At 44.7% G+C, this 19549-nt stretch overlaps 1 protein-coding gene across 1 annotated transcript in view; it reads left to right on the top strand.

Moving 5' to 3' along the window:
- The window catches only part of LOC135263445 (leucine-rich repeat-containing protein 75A-like), a 34466-nt gene that overhangs the window by 8805 nt on the left and 6112 nt on the right, over positions 1 to 19549 (top strand). The window contains exon 3 of the mRNA XM_064351468.1: positions 6573 to 6685. Within this exon, the coding sequence (XP_064207538.1) occupies positions 6573 to 6685 (113 nt within the window). The remainder of the gene's footprint in view (positions 1 to 6572; positions 6686 to 19549) is intronic.

Raw genomic sequence — 19549 nt, 5'->3', positions numbered from 1 at the left:
TGCGGGAGGTCTTTTCCGTTTTTGCTTATCTTTATGCCATAGTATTTCCTGTGGGAAATTGTTAAATGGTCTTTGGCCAGGCTTTGTACTTGCCTCCCCATATGGTGGTGAAATCTGGAAAGTTCTGGTGCTGAAATCCCCAGATGAATTAATTTCCATGGCCCTGGAAATGGCACGTCTCTTTCCCTAACACGGGCAACATACCCTCTGAGAAGTAAGGGGATTCTGAAGGAAGGATATAAATAGTAGTAATAATGATTTTCAAGTTGCAAGTATTTATTTTTCATTATTAATCATTTATGGTATTTACGGATTTTGAGGGGTTCTATTAGATGTTGTTTGGCTTTATGCCAACTGATTCATCCTCCTGAAACTCTACTTTGAGTGATGGAGGTGAGTGTTTGAGAGGGCACTATTGTCTCTCGATTTTCCTTTCCTTTCTCTCTCACTCACTTTCATTCGCACTGTCTTATGTCACTTTCTCTCTGTTCTCTTTGCTCAAAGACTTCATTCTTTCATTCTCTTATTTTTTTCTCTTATTTTTTTCTCTCATTTTGTAGAACAGAAGTTAAAATATCCTAAGCAGCGTTTTAGTTATAAAAATGAAGGTTGCAAACTTTCAATATGTGGTTTCTTCTCATTATTTCCCTTTGAAGTGCTAGCACACTTTTAGTAAGCTTGAAACAACATGAACGCATTTTCTTTTCCCAAAATCTTTTGTTTTGTTGGACCATGTTTCTGTTTGAGACAGTGGGCTGCAGCTACCGGGTAAAACTGAGCTGCTTTTGTGGTGAATTTGTTGGCTTATCCATCAGCGCTGAATAGATTCATTTTTGTTTTATTTATTTTACCTCTCTTTAAAACAAGGTAGGTCAACTGAGAACGGAATTCTCTTTTTCAGTAATGACCCAGGGAGTCAATCTCTTTAGGGAATGCAATGGATTGTGTAGCCAGTCAGATGTAGGAGAGGACCTGGTAGCCAGATGTTGAGAGCCAGTTTGTGTGATTTTGACCAGGACACCCTAATCTTTTTTAAAGTGTATTTGGATCTTTAATAACCACGGCAAGGCACAACCCCAGTTTAATGTCTCATTATGAGTACAGCATGTTCTACAACACAGTACCCCATCGCTGAGCAGGGGTGTTGGATTTCTGGTCGGTCCAGAGGGAAGAGTGCCCCCTACTGGCTCCCCAGCAACATCTCCTTTCCCAGTTCCAACCGAGCTCAGCACTGTTTAGCTTTAGCACTTTGACGAGAGAAGGGTCCAGGGTGGTATGGGTACTGGCCTAGAACGGTAAATGGAAGAGGTGGGAGTGTTTAACACACACACTGTAAAAGTATCTCAGTTTTCACCATGAACAAATTTTAACCTGGAAGAATGAAAATCAGCAAGTGATGCAGTGGAAAACAAACAGCCGGGTGAGCGCCAACAGTAAATGTCAAACCTAGATGAGCTGAATAAGCATGCATAAGAATGCATGTTCTCTCTTTTATGTATTCTTATGCTCTTAGGAATGTGTCACAGGAACAATGTCATGCAGAGACGTCAGGTGGTGTACAAGACTGTCTTTGACTGCAGTGGAGGGCAGCTTCTGTTTTGGTGAAAAAGTCATGCAGCTTTTCATCAGAAAGACCAGAAAGAGAAACACTTTCTGTACAGCATGTGGAGCCTGCCATTGCCTGAGGGGCAGTGAGCTGGCAGCTACGACATCATGTCGTTCCTGAAATAAATTCATTTAGGTTGTTATTGTAATGGCTATTGTGATTATTATGATTGCAGTCTTATGTAACATCCATTATTATTATTATTATTGTGTTGTTATTTTTATGTACTTTTATGCACAACTGAATTGCGAGGGAGAGAAACAGAGAGATCAAGAGAGAAAGGGATGATGCCGAATGTCTGAGCTGCGCAGCTTCTCTGGAAAATGTTTTTACATAAATGCAGTAGGAATCAGGTGTACTTTATCAGAGTAAAATGTACTCTAGCAAGTGTTGAAGTAACACTGAACTTTGTATTACCCCTAAAAATAGGGGTAAAAAATTGGTAGCTAGAATAATTTTACAGTATGTCCAGTACTGAGCATGTTGCAGCCGCTTGGTGCCTGGGGTACAGTGACATTTTGTCCTTGCAATAGGCGAGAGTAATGCAGACGAGCAGAGTGTCTAGAGCTGGGAAGAGTGCTTCCTTAATCGTGTCGACATTTAAATAAGTGCCTTTTGAGCATTAACATTGTTTATCGTAACTGTCATGGCCGTCACGGCCGTCGTAGGCATGCCTCGCGCTGAACCTAACGGCCGATGTCAGTTTTATTTGCGGCGCTTTTGTTTTCCTGCGGCTGAAGCGCGGCCGGGACGGAGCCGAGGGGCTGGGGCCCCGGGGCTGGACCTGCTGACGCGTGAGACAGAGACAGAACCTGATTGCGCGGCCCCTCTTGTCGCGACTCCTGGATGAGTCACACTGCACAGCATAACACCACCGCCGGCAGCCCCGCGAGGCGCTGGCCTCCTTCGCTTTCCGGGAGACGGAGAGAAAAAAAGCCACTGCGCAACCATGCGCCACGCACACTCGAGCCGCTCGCTGCTCCAGCACCTTCCCCTGGCCAAAGAATCTTCTGAAAAAAAAAACTTTTAATGGTATGAGAAGCTAACGGCTCCAATGGTGCGTCACAATTATGTGTGGTCACACGCCATTTGCGACATTTAGCCAAACGAATGAAATCCGGAGAAGGTTTTATGGCATCAGTGCAGTCTGTGCAGTTGTACACATCCAGCTGTTTTAAAGGACATTGTGCATAATGTGACATATTCAGGTTCCAATTAAATGATTTTGCTTAGCAAATCGGAAAGCTTGCGTGATGGATGTGAGTGTGGTATTTTGGAATGGTCTGGACATAAATCATAGACCTCACATTATCTTCAATGGCATCATGACTAAGTGGCTGCTCAGTAGGACTGCAACAGGTTATTGCATTTAGATGTAGAATAGAAGAACAGAGGGTGTTTTTGGTGTAGAATAGAAGAACAGGTCGGTGTGTTTAGGTTTATAAGAACAGAGGGGTGTGTTCAGGTGTAGAACAGAGGGTGTGTTTCATTGTAGAATAGAAGAACAGGTTGGGGTGTTTAGGTGTAGAACAGAGAAACAGGGATGAGTTTGGGTATAGAATAGAGGAACAGGGGTGTGAGTTTAGGTATAGAGTAGAGAAACAGGGATGGGTTTGGGTATAGAGTAGAGGAAAGGGTGTGTTTAGGTGTAGAATAGAAACACAGATGGTTGTTTGGGTGTTGAAGAGAAAAACAGGGAGGACTTGCCGTGTCTGGAAGCTGGTGCCCTGAAGCGTGTTACACAGCTGGGATTCAGTGATTGCATTGCCAGGAGGGATGAGTGTCTATCTGCCAGGAAGCATGACCACTGATTCCCTCTCCTGCACAGTGCTCACACACTCTCACCTACATAATGGACAACCGCAGAGCAGATTGACAGGGCACTCCTCTGGAGACCTGCAGCTCTGGGGCCTGTGCAGTGTGTGTGTGTGTGTGTGTGTGTGTGTGCGCGTGTGTGCGTGTGCGTGTGTGTGTGTGTGTGTGCATATGTGTCTGTATGTGTGTGTGCGTGTGCACGCCCATGTACGTACATATGCGCACTCCTTGCATCCTTTCAATAGAAATGTCTTTTCTGTTTGAAGATGGGGGTATACTGGGAGGAGGATGTGTGGAATGGAGATATCAACTAATCAATTTCCTTCACATTTTCTTGCTGTAAAGGTCAGATCTGGGAATAGCACACAGAGAGAGGCGGGGAAAAGAGAAAATAGAGGGAAAACCTAGTTCCCCAGTCCAAGACCTCATGCCTCACTGAACGCACACAGGCACACACGCTCCCACGCCCGCATGCGCGCAGCTTACACATGCCTGAAATGCACGGGAAACCCGCAGCACACTATGTACCTCCCTAAGAACACATTGCTAACATGTCCTTTCCTGTTAAAGTTTGCTACACGGTAAAATGTTTGAAGCTGATTCAGCTGAGAGTTGATGGGTTCAGTAGGGATCAATTGCACACTATCGGAGTAAAATGCATGCTATCAAAGCTGATTTAACTGGGTGTGCTCAAGGATTTCCGCTTTCATGTGAATTTATGTACAAGTTTAAATATTGAGATTATGACTAAACTTTTGACTGTGAATCTGTGAAATATATCCAAGTGCAAAGAAGCAAAATCACTTTTCAAAGCTGTTTATTTTGCCTAGACCTGTGGTAGAGCTGAACAGAGTATGAGCTGCCAAAGATTTATGAATCGGCCATCTTAGGAACAGACTGCTGTCATATTGAACATATTGGGCTGTTAACAGGAGATGCTAAGCAGTGGCTGGAAGAGATGGAAGCAGCCAGGGAGTTAGCCATAACAATACCCTGAACCCAAACCCTAACCTTGATCCTAGCCCTACCTTAACCCTGACCAAGCTCTTTAAATTCTATGCATTTTTTAAAAATAAAAACTTATCCCTAATCTAAACATTATGATGATATACTCAAATCTGACCCTTAAGGCTGATAGTACATCTAGCTTTCTTTTCTACTTGGTAGCTAATTGATTGAGTAATGTTACTGGTTTGCCTGAGATTCCACACACCAGATATCCCAGGTCTATTTCAGTCCTTGATTAGACGGAAAAGATGAAAACCAGCAGTACTGCTGGCCTCAAGGGTCACATTTAAGTATCTCTGTCTGAGCATAAGCCAAATGTAACCCTGGCCTAGCCTGTGCAGGTGTGTCCTAGGACCCCTTAGCTCAGTGACCTCAGGGCCTTGTAAAGTTTACTCTCAAACAGTGCATCCCAGAGCACATCATGTTATCATCGCTTTAAATGAGGTTCCTCATTACGTGACCGCTTAAGTGCTGCACCCGGTGTATCGCTTTGAGTTAACAGAACAAGCCTGAGGTTAAAATGGCCTTGCCTCCTTCCAGCTGACAAGAGTTTCTGCTCATTACATTACATTTACTTTCTACTCAGTTCAGAAGAAATGAATGAAAAAAACGGGAGATGTGCTCTGCAGTCTGCCGAGAGTGACCGAGAGAGGAGGCAAACCAGGGGAGATACACTGCGAATCAATGCGGCCTGATCAATGCCCGGTCCTCCCAGTCTTCCCTGCAGTGACCTCAACAGCTTCCGACTGCAACAGAGACAGACTTTCTGCTTCATTAGTCTGGAGCCAGGGGCGTGTGCTGAGCAGTGTTAGCCGGCCGCGAGACTCTTAATTGGACTTGCCTTCTGAGTTGTTGCCTGCGTTGCACTACGAGACAATGGGAGTTAGCGCTAATAACTTCATTTTCTCAATGCTGTGTTGAGCTTGTTCGCTGTAGCCGGGGCTGGAGATCAGCATGGAATGATTAACAAGAGCTGCACCATTGGGTGCCCTCTCAGGGGGGTGGGATCACAATGTGAGGGTTGCTGTGGACCTCTGCACTGGGTGAAAGCACAAGGTACTGGCAAAACTACCAGATTTTAGTTTCTGTCAAATTCACATTCAGGTTATGTGATATTGACTGGAACCGCAATTGCATGTGTCATCTTTGTGTCTGTGACTGCACGCGTCTTCTCTCCATCACCTGGTACTGGCTCCTGATAGGTGTTTGTGTTTGCGTCTTTGTGTATGTGTGTGTGAAGGTGTGTGAGAGAGAGAGAGACTGAAAATGGACCTGAGATAAAAGAAAACAAAACCCAAGTGGAAGGTGAAATGTGAAAGTGACAGGCCTCTCCTCTGGAGATCTGTCGCTCTTGGGCCTGTGCAGGGTGTATGTGTGTGTGTAAGCGGATGTGCGTGTGTGAGCATGTGCGTGTGTGTGTGTGTGCAGATGTGTGTGTGTGTGTGTGTATTTTGTAGCCTTTCTTCTGATAGGGATTCCTGCCTCCAGTTTCCACTGCCAATGAGGTCATTGGAAGTAAATTAGATCAGAAATGACTCTCAGCAGATTTTCCTGCATGTTGGCCTCAGTTCAATGATGCATTAAAAATGCAGGGTTTGTGTGCTCGCAGGGTGTTCCCTGGTCCTGTTCACCTTTGTGCTCGTGTGTGACAGACAGGCACTGCCCTGGTACCGCCCTGGTTCACCCTGGTTACCACCCTGATACTGCCCTTGTTCACCCCAGTTTGCAGGCACACACTGGCCCACTGCTGACCTGTCATCAGCACAGCTGTCAACCTGCCTGTGCTCTGCAAATGGCCGCTTCAGCTGTTTCCATGGACGGTCCAATGGGTGGCTGCTTGTTTGGACCTGTTTGTGCTTCAGTTTGAGAAATGCACAGGGAGTGCTCTCTCTCTCTCTCTCTCTCTCTCTCACTCTCTCTCTCAATCTCTCTGGGGACGTTGATTTTGTAGAATTTTCTCTTGATTGCATAGATTACTCTAAGAGCTTTGTCTTTTAATGCATTCACTGCCAGAAGAGAGTTCCCTGAGGCACTGATTTTCAATCCACGGTAGTCATAATTTAATGTGTGTTCTAGGATGGTGTTACCTAGAGAGAAGAGGTGTCTGATTCTCTCTATCTCTCTCTCTGTATCTCTCTCTAAGGAAGGGGATGCTCTGTGCGCCATGGAGAAGGTGTGCCGGCAGTTGACGTATCACCTGAGCCCCCACTCACGGTGGAGAAGACAGGGCCTGCTGAAGAGGAAGCCCCAGGCGTGGTGAGTCGGGGGCGGGGGCGGGGGCAGGGGGCAGAGATGGCTCTGTGGATTCCAGAGGGAGAGGAGCACTTACTGCGTGCGGGCCCCCGGGGCCCCAGGGCCATGCCAGCTAAGACACTGGTCGCATCCTGAGAGGGCGGTTTGTGGAAGGGTGGTGTGTTTCACACACACACCTCCTCTCACTATTGAACCACCTCCCCGTGTCTCATAGTTCATATTTGAGTTGCTGTGCACCCATGTCAGGTCAGCCATTTTGAAACCCTCCTGCAGATGGCCGAGAATTTTCAACAACTAACGGAAAACATGAAAGAATGATTTTGTATTGTTATATTACTGAAAATAGACATTTCTTTTTAAAATTGCGAGAGATCAAATTAATGCCATTTCCTGGTTTTTACTGGCAAAGCAATTCAAATAATTATTTCACCTTAGCCTGCTTTGGGAAAGGGGTGTGGACATTGCACCCCACAGGCAGTCTTGCAGCATTTTACCGCAAGGGATGAGACCTTGATACGGGCTGCCAGCTTGACAATATGCCATCTCCATACAGTTGAACAACTAAGAGGAAACATGGATGCACTCTTCTATTTGTCTTTAAATCATATCCTAGAGACCAACCCCAGGATTGAGCTTTTTCAAGAGCTGCTTTGTGGATGAGCAGACAGGGAAGAATATATACACAGATATTTTCTATTGATTTTGCGTAAACAGCTTTGATTTTTCTTTGCTTTGCTTTCCTTTAATGACTTTTTTGTCTTGAAGTAGTTACCCGTTCCTTATTCCCCCGTCTTCCTGGGTGGTCTCCCGGGTGCATCCCTCTGTGTTTATCCCATAAGCTCGTCCCAGAGGAGAGGAAACGGTGACGCAGTCCTGCACAGTGGCTCCTTCTCCACCAGTGATATTTCACTAATGAAAATGCGTTAGATGAGAGTGGATTAGCAGGCCGCCCACACACATCCGAGGGGGGGGGGGGGCTGGGCGATGTTGGGGGGAGGGGGGAGTGGGGAGGGGGGCGTGTGGGGCCCGGCGCAGCTGAGCCTTCTCTTTTCGTTTAAGTGATTAGTTATCAGCTTCCGAGACCGCCAGCCTCATCCAGTGCAGCGATATGGCTAAAGATCTGCTTCCCCTTCACCACTCAGGCCAAGTTATGATCTCTCTCTCTCTCTCTCTCTCTCTCTCTCTCTCTCAAATTCAATTTGCATGAAATACATTAGTAAATGTTGCCAAAGCGTACATATAGAATACTCTCTATCACACTCTCATTCTCCCTTTCCCCCTCTCTCTTTCTCTGTATTTTTCTTGCTCTCTCTTCTTTCCCCCGCTTGGTCTCTTTTTTCTGTGTCCCTGTCTCTCTCTCTCTCTCTCTCTCTCTCTTTCCCCCCCAGCCCACCGGCAGAGTTAAGAAAACACTCTGAGCTGATGTTTGTAAATTATTCAGCTCAGAAACGGAAATGGAAAAAAAGCTGACCCGCGGAGCATGGTTCTCCCATACGTATTTAAAGATGGCATGTGGTCGCATCTGCACATGCGTCCCACCCCACCCCGCCCCGATCCGCCCTGTGCGGGCCCCTGACCCAGTCCTGCCTTGGCCCTGACTGAGGACACATCGAAAATGAGGGCTACTTCACTTGGCTAAATGAATCAGCTCATGAATGACATCATTCTGCCAGGGGGGGCATGAGCACCCTTCCCTGCAGCTGCACATGCCGAACGTATGGGGTTACCGTGGAGAGCGTTGCCGTGTTTACCGCCGAGTGTGGCGCCTCCGTCACGTTGCTGTGCAGATGACCACTTGTCTGTGTTTGTGGGTGTGCGTGTTTATGTGTGCATGCACATATGTATGAATGTGTATATTTGTCTGTGTGAGGAAGTGCTTTTGTGTATGTGTATTTGCGTGCATGTGTGTGTACTTGAGAATGTGTTTGCTTGTGTGTGTGCATGTGTGTACATGTATGTGGCTCCAGTACATGTTTGTATATGTGTGTATGTGTGTGTTTGTATGATATGTGTGTGAGTGTGTGTGCTTGTGTATATGCCATGTGTGTGACTACGTGTTTGTGTGTGTGCATGTGTTTGTATGGCATGTGAGTGAGTCTGTGTATGCGTGTGCTTATATGCCATGTGTGTGAGTGTGCACTTGTTTGTGTGTGTGCATGTGTTTGTATGGCATGTGAGTGAGTATGTGTATGCGTGTGCTTATATGCCGTGTGTGACTGTGTGCTTGTTTGTGTGTGTGCATGTGTTTGTATGGCATGTGAGTGAGTATGTGTATGCGTGTGCTTATATGCCATGTGTGTGACTGTGTGCTTGTTTGTGTGTGTGCATGTGTTTGTATGGCATGTGAGTGAGTATGTGTATGCATGTGCTTATATGCCGTGTGTGACTGTGTGCTTGTTTGTGTGTGTGCATGTGTTTGTATGGCATGTGAGTATGTGTATGCGTGTGCTTATATGCCATGTGTGTGAGTGTGCGCTTGTTTGTGTGTGTGTATGCATGCCTGTGAGTGTGAGTGCAACGGGCAATCTTTTAATAAACTCAACAAGGGGCAGACGCTGGGGAGTCAGTGAGCACCAGTTGGAGCCTGCCCTCTCAAATGCTTTCATCTGCCACTGCATGTGGAGATCGGAACTGTACATGTTCCACTTCAAGTCCCTCTCCCCCCCCCCTCTCTCTCTCTCCCTCCATCCCTCTCTGCATTCCACCCATTCCCTGCTATTGTTACCAGTGTATAATCATGATGGAATGCCAGGCTGTTGTACTGTGCTAATGCGATTAGCATTCTGTTCCTTATCATGCTCTGTTGTTTTCCATCAGTAGTCCTGTCTGTCTCACCCATCATAGCATGTGATGCTTCATGTGAGAAGTCCTCAACCTGTCTTCATATTACATCAGGAAGTTCTTGTGCTTTTTGCGCCTTGCCGCGCCTCATCAACGATCTTCTTTTTTGAAAAGATGAATGGCGTCATTTATTTGGCTTACTGGGAGGAACGCCAGCAATTCGATTTGACTCAGTCCTCTCCCTTGTCTTTTTAATGGGAAGTATCAGACATTACAGACACAGGATTATCTCAGCGTTTCATTTCCCCAACACAGGGCAATTACTGAGCAAGGACAGCAGATCAATCTCAGCACCAAAAACAGATTACCCGGTGCTGGAAATGACCAGGGTGAGGAAAGCTAATCAAACTCAGAACTTAAAGAGCCTGCCTCTATAAACTACAGTACTGCTCATAAAAGAAGGAAAATTCAAGAAAAATAATTGTTCTGGAAGGATCTGATTCCCGAAGAACCAGCACAGGAAATTACATATACGATCACTTATGCATAATATCACGCACAAGGATCACGTTTCTTTTTAGTTCTATCTTCTGTCTGTGGCTGATTACTTTTTTACTAGAGGTCTGTCATTAAGAAGCACTCTGCCCCTTATCTCATCTTCAGTTTAGTCAGATCTCAACCTCTGTGAAGATTATGTCCAGCGCCGCCAGCATGTGTGATGTTTCCTCTGGAGAAAAAGGGGGGAGGTTTTGTGTGAAAACTGAGCTGCAGCTAGCGGGAATTAGCATTCCTCCTCTTGTGTAAATTATCATCCATTGGAGTTCCAGCATGTTGGATTTAGCAGAGCTGAGCTTTGTGGGCACCAGTGGGCTTACTTAAAAATACGCTCTTTTCTGCTGAAACTGGGAGCAGGGTCCCACAGTCCCTTCACTGAGAACAATTATTTTCCACTTGCAAATGTGTGACTGCGCACTATTTTAAGGACCAAAGCTTGCCAACTGAAGGATTGATTACCATATGGGATTCTCCTTCTACAGTTTGATGCCCCTGTAGAATGTCCTGCTGTTTGAATGTTAAAACATTTTCTCTGCATGAGCTCTTCAGGTGCATGGAAGTGAATAACACAATGAACCCTAAAGCAGTTCCAGCAAACGCCACAAAGCTAACGAGTTCTAACATCCACGGAGTGGCTTTTTTAGAGTGTAGGCCCACTGAGCGTGACAAAGGCCAAACATTACCTACAATTAGCTGACTCTTTTATCCAGCATACAATCCAAGAGAACATGTGCATACACCTGAGCAGCATGAGTAACAGTGCCAGACCTGGCTTTCAACATTCCTAGGCCGGCTGGTTTATGTGCACCATTACTACAGCGTTAAATGTAGGTTAAGTTTTAATTAAGTCAACAGTATTGCCCACAGGGCTCTTGAAATGGCAGAAGCTCCTGAGCCAGAAGACATTACCGTTCAGGAACTGCCCCACCACTGAAGCACTAACAGAGGGAATGTAAAGCGATGGCTTGGGATAATGGAAAAAAAACTGGCACAGTGCTGAATGTTTGGCATTCTGCCATAGAGCATGTCTGGGCGTAAAGACATTCCAATAGGAAGTTTGGGAACCACGATTGGGCGAAGTGCTGCGTTCAGTGATTCAACATTGCTCCATCATGACAGGAGTTTTCGACTGTGCGCCACAAAACACTGTGTATGTGTACGCCTTCTCAAAGAATTGGCACCCTTGGTAAAGATAAGCAAAAAAGGTTGTGTAAAAAATTATATTTACAGGAATTTATAGAATAAATGCTGTTTATAAGCTATATTGAATGCTCCAAAAAAAAGTGGGGAAATTGTATTTGTTCACACTGAAACAATGGCTCAGAGAAAAAGTTTTTGTAATTTTATTTAACAAAGATCTAGGTGTCGCCCCTGTTTTCAATACATTATGCAGCCTTCATTTGCAAGAATGGCATTACTGAATTGTGTTCAATCGTGCTTCATGAGATTGGGGAACCTAGGGGGATTTTTGACCATTCAAGAGTGCAGGCCTGTATGTGTGACACACACACACATATGCACACACACACATGCTTACATATACAGTATTCTGTGTCAGGATTGAGGTCAGTTCCATTTCAATTCAGCCAGTTCAGGAAATCAAATTTAATTCATGGAACAAAAATTCCCATAAAGTTCTACTGGGTTTTTCACTGAATGAATTTCCTGAACTGAATTTGGATTGCCCAAGCTCTGTATTGTAAATATTTGGACACAAAAATATATGTACAACATCTGATGCATTAAACATAGATATATTAACATACATTGCTGCTGCTGTAAGGTGGAGGGAGGGAGAGTCAGGCAGAAGGAAGAGGTAAGAGAGGGAGAGAAACAGCTTGGATGGGAGGAGCACGTGGTGGCAGGACACTCAGCTCATATAGTTCAAGGTTACAGATATGCCGGCCTCAGTCACATGTGAGCCTGACACTGCTGGCCCTCTCCTGTGGTTGAAGTTGACAGATTGTAATGTAGGGTACGTCATCTCATTCGACCTGGCCTCTAAAAGCCAGCCTTCTAAAAGGGAAGCTGTGTAGAAGGAGAGGGAGAGAAAGATTAGTTGAAGATGATAGTTTTGAATAATTTGAACAAGGGCGTTGTTGGTGGCATTGGGTGGGTACTCAAAACTCTTATTAGACCAAGTCACAGCCTCGTTTCCCTCGAATGCCTCCAAAAATGCCTGCGCCGGACTTGCTCCGGTCATTCCACTGTCACTCATAAATTGTAGGCGGAGCTACCTGTGGGTGGAGCAGTGGTGGAGGAAGGGCTTGTGCTTAGCTCTGTGTCTGTATGTGTAAAAAAGATGTTTTACATTCAACAAGGCTATCAAGCCATTAGCCTATCCATTGTAAATGTGCTTAGATGTACTTGCCTGTTTGTCTGTGCGTATGTGCATGTGCATGGGAACTAGCACATATGTGTGATATGTGTATGAATTTATGCATGTATGTGTGCTTGCGTTGTGTGTGTGTTTGTGCAGTAGTGTTTGTATGTGTATTCATGTGTGTTGTCCTCCCCTTCACTGCCTAGTTTGTCCAGTGTGTGTAGTTGCGGTCTCAGGCAGTGAGTTCTGCATGCAGAAGGTCATCAGTAACAGGCTGGGCAGCGTTGACAGGAGGAAAATAAAGCGTTTCTCCTGACTGGGAGTCTGTGAGGTGTGAGAGTCCGCGGAGATGAGGAGACTAACTTCAGCATGCAGCTCTCCACTGGATCAGCAGCCCCCTCGTCCACTTTCACCCTGTTTCCGGAAAAATCCTCCCTTTCACCCAATATGCCTTTTCCCAAACCGACGGAAAGCAGGAGAATGGGCCCTGGTTGAGTGGTGTGCCTGGGTGCATGCCTCTGCATTTGTGGAGAAGTAGGAAAGGAGCCCGTGTGTGAATGTGTAGCCGATAAACGCTTTATCAGCACGCTGGTCTTATTTGTTTAACTATAAGATGTAAAAGTGTAACTTCAGATTGGCAGGCAGCAGAAAGGCAGACATTTATAAGGTGTGGGCGTGTGTGTGTGTGTGTGCTTGTTGCTGCATGTGTGCATGTGTGCATGTGTGTGTGTGTGTGTGTGTGTGATAAAAGGAGAAAGGAATAGCAATGGAGACACATCGGCCAGGCTGGTGTATTAAAATGCTTTCAGCAGCTGACAGGCATTTCTCACTCAGCTCTTTCTATCTATCTCTCTTTCTGTTTCTCTCTCCCTCTCTCTGTCTCTCTCTCTTCCTCCTTCTCTTCTCTCTCTCTCTCTCTCTCTCTCTCCCTCCCTTTCTCTGCCTCCTTTATCTTTTGGCTTTTTTGTCTCTAATCTGTTCTTCTTACCCTCCATTCTACTGTGTTTCATCAACTCTTCCATCTTCCCTTCCATTCCCTTTTCTTTTTTGTTTTTCCCATTCTTTTTGTTCTTCTTTCCTCTCCATTTATACATCCACCTCTTCTCTCATACAATTGTTTCTGCCTGTAAAAAAAAACAGACAATTTCTTCACAGGCAGAAGCAATCGTGTGAGCAAGAGAGAAGAGGTGGATTCATAAATGGGGAGGAAAGGAGAACAAAACGAATGAGATTTAGTGAGATTCCACAGGTTCCAGAGAGAGCACTTTAGCCGAGCACACGCGGTGAGCTGCACGAGCACGTGAAACCCCTCTCTGGTATTCTCAGTGTAATTCTACGAGGAGAAAGAAGCAGTCAAGAGTGTTGGTACACAGCAGACTGCCAGTCTTACCATACCTCCATTCCTCCTCTGTCCAGATGTTAACTCATCAGTATTTGTAATTAAAAGACCACCCTATTCGCCTCAGACTAATCCTTGTGTGTGCAGTGGCAAATCGGGACGGGCTGTATGAATATCAGTAGATGCAAACACGCAAGACAATGACAGGCAGGGACTCTGGAGGAGGTACTGCTAACAGCTGGAGACGGCTAAGATTATACGCACCACAAATAGCATTACACATGTCATAGTTAGTCAATGAATGCACAGGGACAATATATATAGCATTACTAAACTAAACATACTAAACAAATGTTTTTTAAAACATTTTTTGGTAGTAGTAGTTGTATAATTAGCAGTTCATGACCTACAGTGTTCATGTTAATAATATTGATTTATTTTGATGGACACGCTTATCCAAAATGCAAAGACTGTTAAATTCAGAATATCTCATTTGAGTCTCAGTTCAAAATTGATTACTGTTTTTAACAAGCCAAGGCCTTTATTCACATATCTCCATATCTAAGGCTGCGATGGAAAGAGGCACTAATTTGCATTAATGTGTTCACATCAGACTTTACATAGATTAAGGTAGGGGTCTGTCCAGGTAGTCTGCTGCACTGCTAATTAAATATGACTGAAGAGAGTTATGACTCTTGCATACTTGGGACAGAATTTAATGTTCGGTTCAGCAGTTGAAACACCTTCTTCCCCGTAGCTGCCTCTTTTAAATTGGGGAGAAGTTGTGGCAGTAAATGTTGTTGAGCTGATTTGATCGTTGGCTGGTCCGTTGTCCATTTGGTATAGTGATGGACTCAGGTTTGGCCGGGGCTGCACCTTTGGGGGGCCCGCTGGCAGGGGCCAGTGTCCCAGATATGATGCCTGCTGCTGGTGGAAACTAGTGAGGGGGGATGAGGAGGGCAGGGGCACCGGGGTCAGAGCTGGAATGCTGGACGAACAGCTGTGTTCTGAATGCGCTGGAGAGGCCTGGCAGTTTTGGCAGGGATGACCGTCAGCAGGGACTCGCAGTAGCCCGAGGGTGTGGGCCGGCACTTGGGGCTAAGCGGGAGGTAAATTCTGTAGTCGTCAGATTGTACTTACGCCGTCGAGAAAGAATCTGGAGGACTGGGTCACTGATGTGTCATTGTTGGCAGAGGGGGAAGGGGTCAGTGTGGACTCATCTGGGGTTACAGAAAGAATGTTTGTGTTTAGCCAGCAAGAAAAATGGCTCTGTCTCAGGTTGAGCTTCAGGTGATGAGCTGTAATCAGAGAGGAAGCCTCTGCAAAGCGTGCAGTAATACAGCAAGTACTATATAGTCATTGAGAGAACAGAATGGAGCCTAGAACTGAGCCATGGGGGACTCCCTAAACTGTAGCTGAATTATGAGCATAGGTGGACAAAATAACCTGCTCTTTTAATTATGTGTTGTGTTCTTGTGTTCCGATAGAGTCTAATGAAATTTAAAAAGTTGTAGAGTGGAAGACTGAACAGAAGAACTCTGGAGCTGTCAGATTCAATTACTCTGATGTGGGTACTTATTGGAGCCAGTGAAGCCTATCCTGGTTCAAGGGGGCACTTATGAAATGAAGTTTCTGCGCAAAGTTTTTGTGGTAAAATATCACTTCAAGCAATAGCCTTTAAGCTGGAAACTGCTTGGAAAGAATGAAAGCCTTTGCAATAAAACAACAGAAAATACAACTTCCTGTGCAGAAGTGAGTCCATTTTCTGATTGTTTTCAATCGGCCCCTTTGAAACAATAGCCTATGAAATGAGAAGTGGCTCCTCACTGATTTTAAACTGCTCAGTTTATGTACTGAATTACAGCCCATATTTGACCAATTTGATTATAGTGCATTCTCCCCAAGGGAGAAAAAAGGCATTGAAAAGTGGAAAACTGATCATTTAAATAAGCAGTTTTCAGGATCCTCAGAAAAGGTGTTTCTCTCCCTCCTCCAATCTACGTTTTAAGAGCTTAAATGGTGAAATTGGCAACAAATTATTGTCAATGAGACGCACCCACAAACTCTGTCCCATGAGCGTATCTCACTCCCCTTCACTTCTGGACCCTTTAAGCACCCAACACTGAGTTTGCTTAAAATTGCAGAGGTGTGCAATTTTGGAATTGTGTACACATATCTCAAGTATGAGGAGAGAGGGCAGCTCTTTCAAAGGGAACAATCTCAGTGGCCAAGGAGAACACTGCATGCAGAAGCAGACTTGTGGCCAGGTTACCAACTAATTTTATCCCTTTTCAGTTTATTGGAAAGCTCTTCACATTACCTGGATTATTTTGTTGTTTCAGCTTTATTATCCAGCCGAGTAAATATCTATCTTTTCAATTGCACCAAATGTCAGATTTCATTTGCAGTAAGTGAGAGGCTGAACTGGCTTGTCAGCGGGAAAGTGTTCGGCTCCTCTGCAGAGTTTATGTAGATTTTTCTCATTTTTTTCTTTCATTGAATTTATTACCCAGTACCTCAGTGCCTCGCTAAATCATCCACTCGCTGTAAATTTGCAGCAGTGCTGATGTTTCTCTTTGAATAGCCCACGATATGGCGCCTCGGTACTGCTGTACCCAGCACCCTGCGGGGACCTTTCCACACATCCTCCCCAAATGTGCCAGAGCTGATCTCCATGCTTACAATTTGGATTTCCAGCTGTAATGTATTGATAATTATTACAAGAATTTTCATTTATAAAGGTTCTTTAAAAGCACTTACTTCGTTAAAGAACAAAGCCTCAAAAAGAACAAAGTAACGATAGACAAAGGGGAAGATTAATAATAAAAGAATCAAGTAGACATGCATCGATATGACTACGCAGTTCAATTAATATCTTAAACTATAGTACAAGTATGGAATACCAATACAGGACAACAGCAAACACAGGACTATTTACATTTCTATTTTTCTATCTTTGTCCTTTGTCGCAATTCATTGTGTATATCTTTTGTGTGTTATCAAGGAATTGCCACACTTCACAATATATGGACAAATATATAAATTATTACCGCTTTCAGATATTCCAATATATATAAACTATGCTGCTGTGAAATTAATTATTTCTTTTCAGAGGCCCACTTATTTGAAATTTATTGCAGTGTACTCTATTTCCATAAGGCTGTGCATGTTTATGGCCTGTATGTGCTGCAGTACCTAAACCGCGCATTATTTGTGTGTTCTTCATTAGCAAATGCAGGAGGCTGCTTGTGAATAAATTGGCTGAATTACAGCACAACATGAGGGAGTTGGCCTGAAAACTGCAGCAATCAGTACAGCATTGTATGAAAGGGAGAGAGAGAATGATGGAGTGGACTTGCCTTCAACGTGAATTGTGGATTGTATTCTGTATTCTGTGTCAATATATTACTGTACAGTACAGTGCCTTCAAAAGTAATTTCAATAGCATTGAATAGGATTCCCACGTCTGCACCTTCTGTCACACTTCTCTCTCTGTCTCTCTCTTTCTCTCTCCCTTTCTCTCTATCTTTCTCACACACACGCACACACAAACACACACACACACACACACACACACACTGGAAAGAATGTCCGTAATTTCACCCTGTTTTATGATACTCTACATTATCGGGTGTGGTAATGACACTGACAATTAAATCAAACAAGATACTCTGTCACTCATTTACTCGCTCTGTCTTTGCTCCCCCTGCATTCTTCCCATGCTGCATTGCCAGCCGTCTGTCACCCCCCCCCCCCCCCAAAAAAAGGGTAGGGAAGCAGACAAGCGCCTGTCATTTGCAGGGCACACCTGCTGTCTGTGTGATAACTGGCCTTGTAAAATGTACATGGAAAGGGGTGACAGCTAAACAGAAAATAGCAAAGGAGGCGGGAAGAAAAAAAAATGAAAAATTGAGAAAGGAGGGAGAGGACAGTTCTGTGCTTTACACGGACAAAATGGATAACCGGCCTTTGGCTGAATGCCTGGCCTTCGGCCAAATGAGAAAAGCAGAAATCCCAGCAAAGTGATTTGGGGTGGCGGAGCGGAGAATCAGAGGGGAGGGGCTCACTCACTGCCCCCAGATACCGAGCGTGGCGTGGGATTTTGAGCTGGAGCCAAGGGGGGTCTGTGTGAGATCCCCGCCTCGCCTTTTATTTTATCTGTTTTTGTTTACACGCTATGCTAGCCTCTCATTAGCTGGTTTCACAGCAGGGGTAAGGAGTCTCTGGGCTGCGGCACCAGAGGGAGAGATTGCTAACATGGAGAGAGAAATAATGCTCTGAAAACTCACTTGACTGTTCCCACACACACAAACACTCACACACACAAACCATACACAAACACACACACACACAGCCAATGAAGCGCATGAGGTCTGGTTGGTATGGAGAAAGTTACATCACACCTTAATTTGATGTTATTGTATTTTATTGATCATATTTTTCATTGTCTAGTATATTTAAGTAGTGCAAGTACATTTCTGGCTGTCTAGATATCATGCTTCCTGCATCCTACATAGCACAACAGCTACTGTATAACTGTATGTCACCAGTACAGGTTGCCAGGTTGGGGCTGCCTTGAAACTAAACTAAACTAATTTGGGTGGATTTCTGCAGGATGGGAGATTTGTAGAAGCTCTGTGTGTTGTAATTTTAGTTGTTATTTCCAATATATTTGCTCTGCATAATTCAATTTGCTGTCAAAAAAAAGTATTGTATGATGTATTTCTCCTTTAAAAGTAAAATAGCACACGGGTACCAGGAAGGATTTCCTAAAAGAGATTCATCAATGTATGGAACAGCTTGCCAGGTCTTGTAGTAATAGTTGTGTTCACATCCAGTTTTGACTCAGGACTGCATACGCCTTACAGTACTCTTAGTGTTGCTTTACCTTGCTTTCTTGGTCTGCTTTTCTTGATTATTATTATTATTATTATTTTAAAGCAAAAACAAGCAGTTGCAGATCCTGCAGTTCTCCAGTACCAGGTTTAACCCCCACTCTCGGTTGTGGGTAAATGAGGAGCCTTGGTGGACTTAACGGTCCATTCTTGTCCTTATGTGTTCTCATGTTGTAATAATCTCATTGGAGTGAGAAAGGAGTGGAGTGCGCACTCTCTCAGGGTGCCACTGACAGGTTCAGTAAGTCAGCGTCGGAGCCAGTGGACTGTGCCACCGTGTGATAGGCAGGCCACCTCCAGTGCACAATCTGTCCTCTTTCTTCCCAGCAGCCCCTGGGTGGAGCTGCAATCTGCTGCCGCTGACTTTCACCAGCTCTGCTTCAGCGTTTACATGAGGCCTGTCACTCAAGGTCTCATGGGATCAAAACATCGAGTCGTGATGGTTCTTTGCTTTCTCTCTATTTCTCTCACACATGCAAATACACACCAAGCACTTCTGTGAGGCACCGCTGACAGCGCAAATAGACCAATTTGAATTTGACCAATTTTTAGACCGGAGAGCTGTAAGCCACCCACAGCAAACAGACCCGGCCAGTCTACAAAAAACCCTGAGTGAGAGTGCACTCCACACCTGGAAAAGCTGGCATTGTGCTCTAACCTCATTCACACCTGCAACCAGTGAATCCTTTGACTCCTTTGTGTGAGTGAGCCTGACTGTCAAACTGTGGTGTGATGAGAAGTGTGGCTCTCCTAAACTAAGAGAAGAGGTTTCAGCAGTGAGCACTGGCTTATGATTGGGCATTCAAACCTGTGGAGACAAAAGGAGGAGACTGATTTTACAGTACAGTACTACATGTAATATATTAATATAATATAATTATGTAGGGGTATTCAACCCAAAAATAGATGCTCAGATTTAATAAATGCTCTGTTTGTTTAACCAGTCAGGATGAGTCTTGCTAAATTTCTCTCCC

This window comes from Anguilla rostrata, chromosome 9, assembly GCF_018555375.3.
Source record: "Anguilla rostrata isolate EN2019 chromosome 9, ASM1855537v3, whole genome shotgun sequence".
NCBI lineage: Eukaryota > Metazoa > Chordata > Actinopteri > Anguilliformes > Anguillidae > Anguilla > Anguilla rostrata.
The sequence above is the reverse complement of the archived record's forward strand: the minus strand, read 5'-3'. Positions and strand labels throughout refer to the sequence as shown.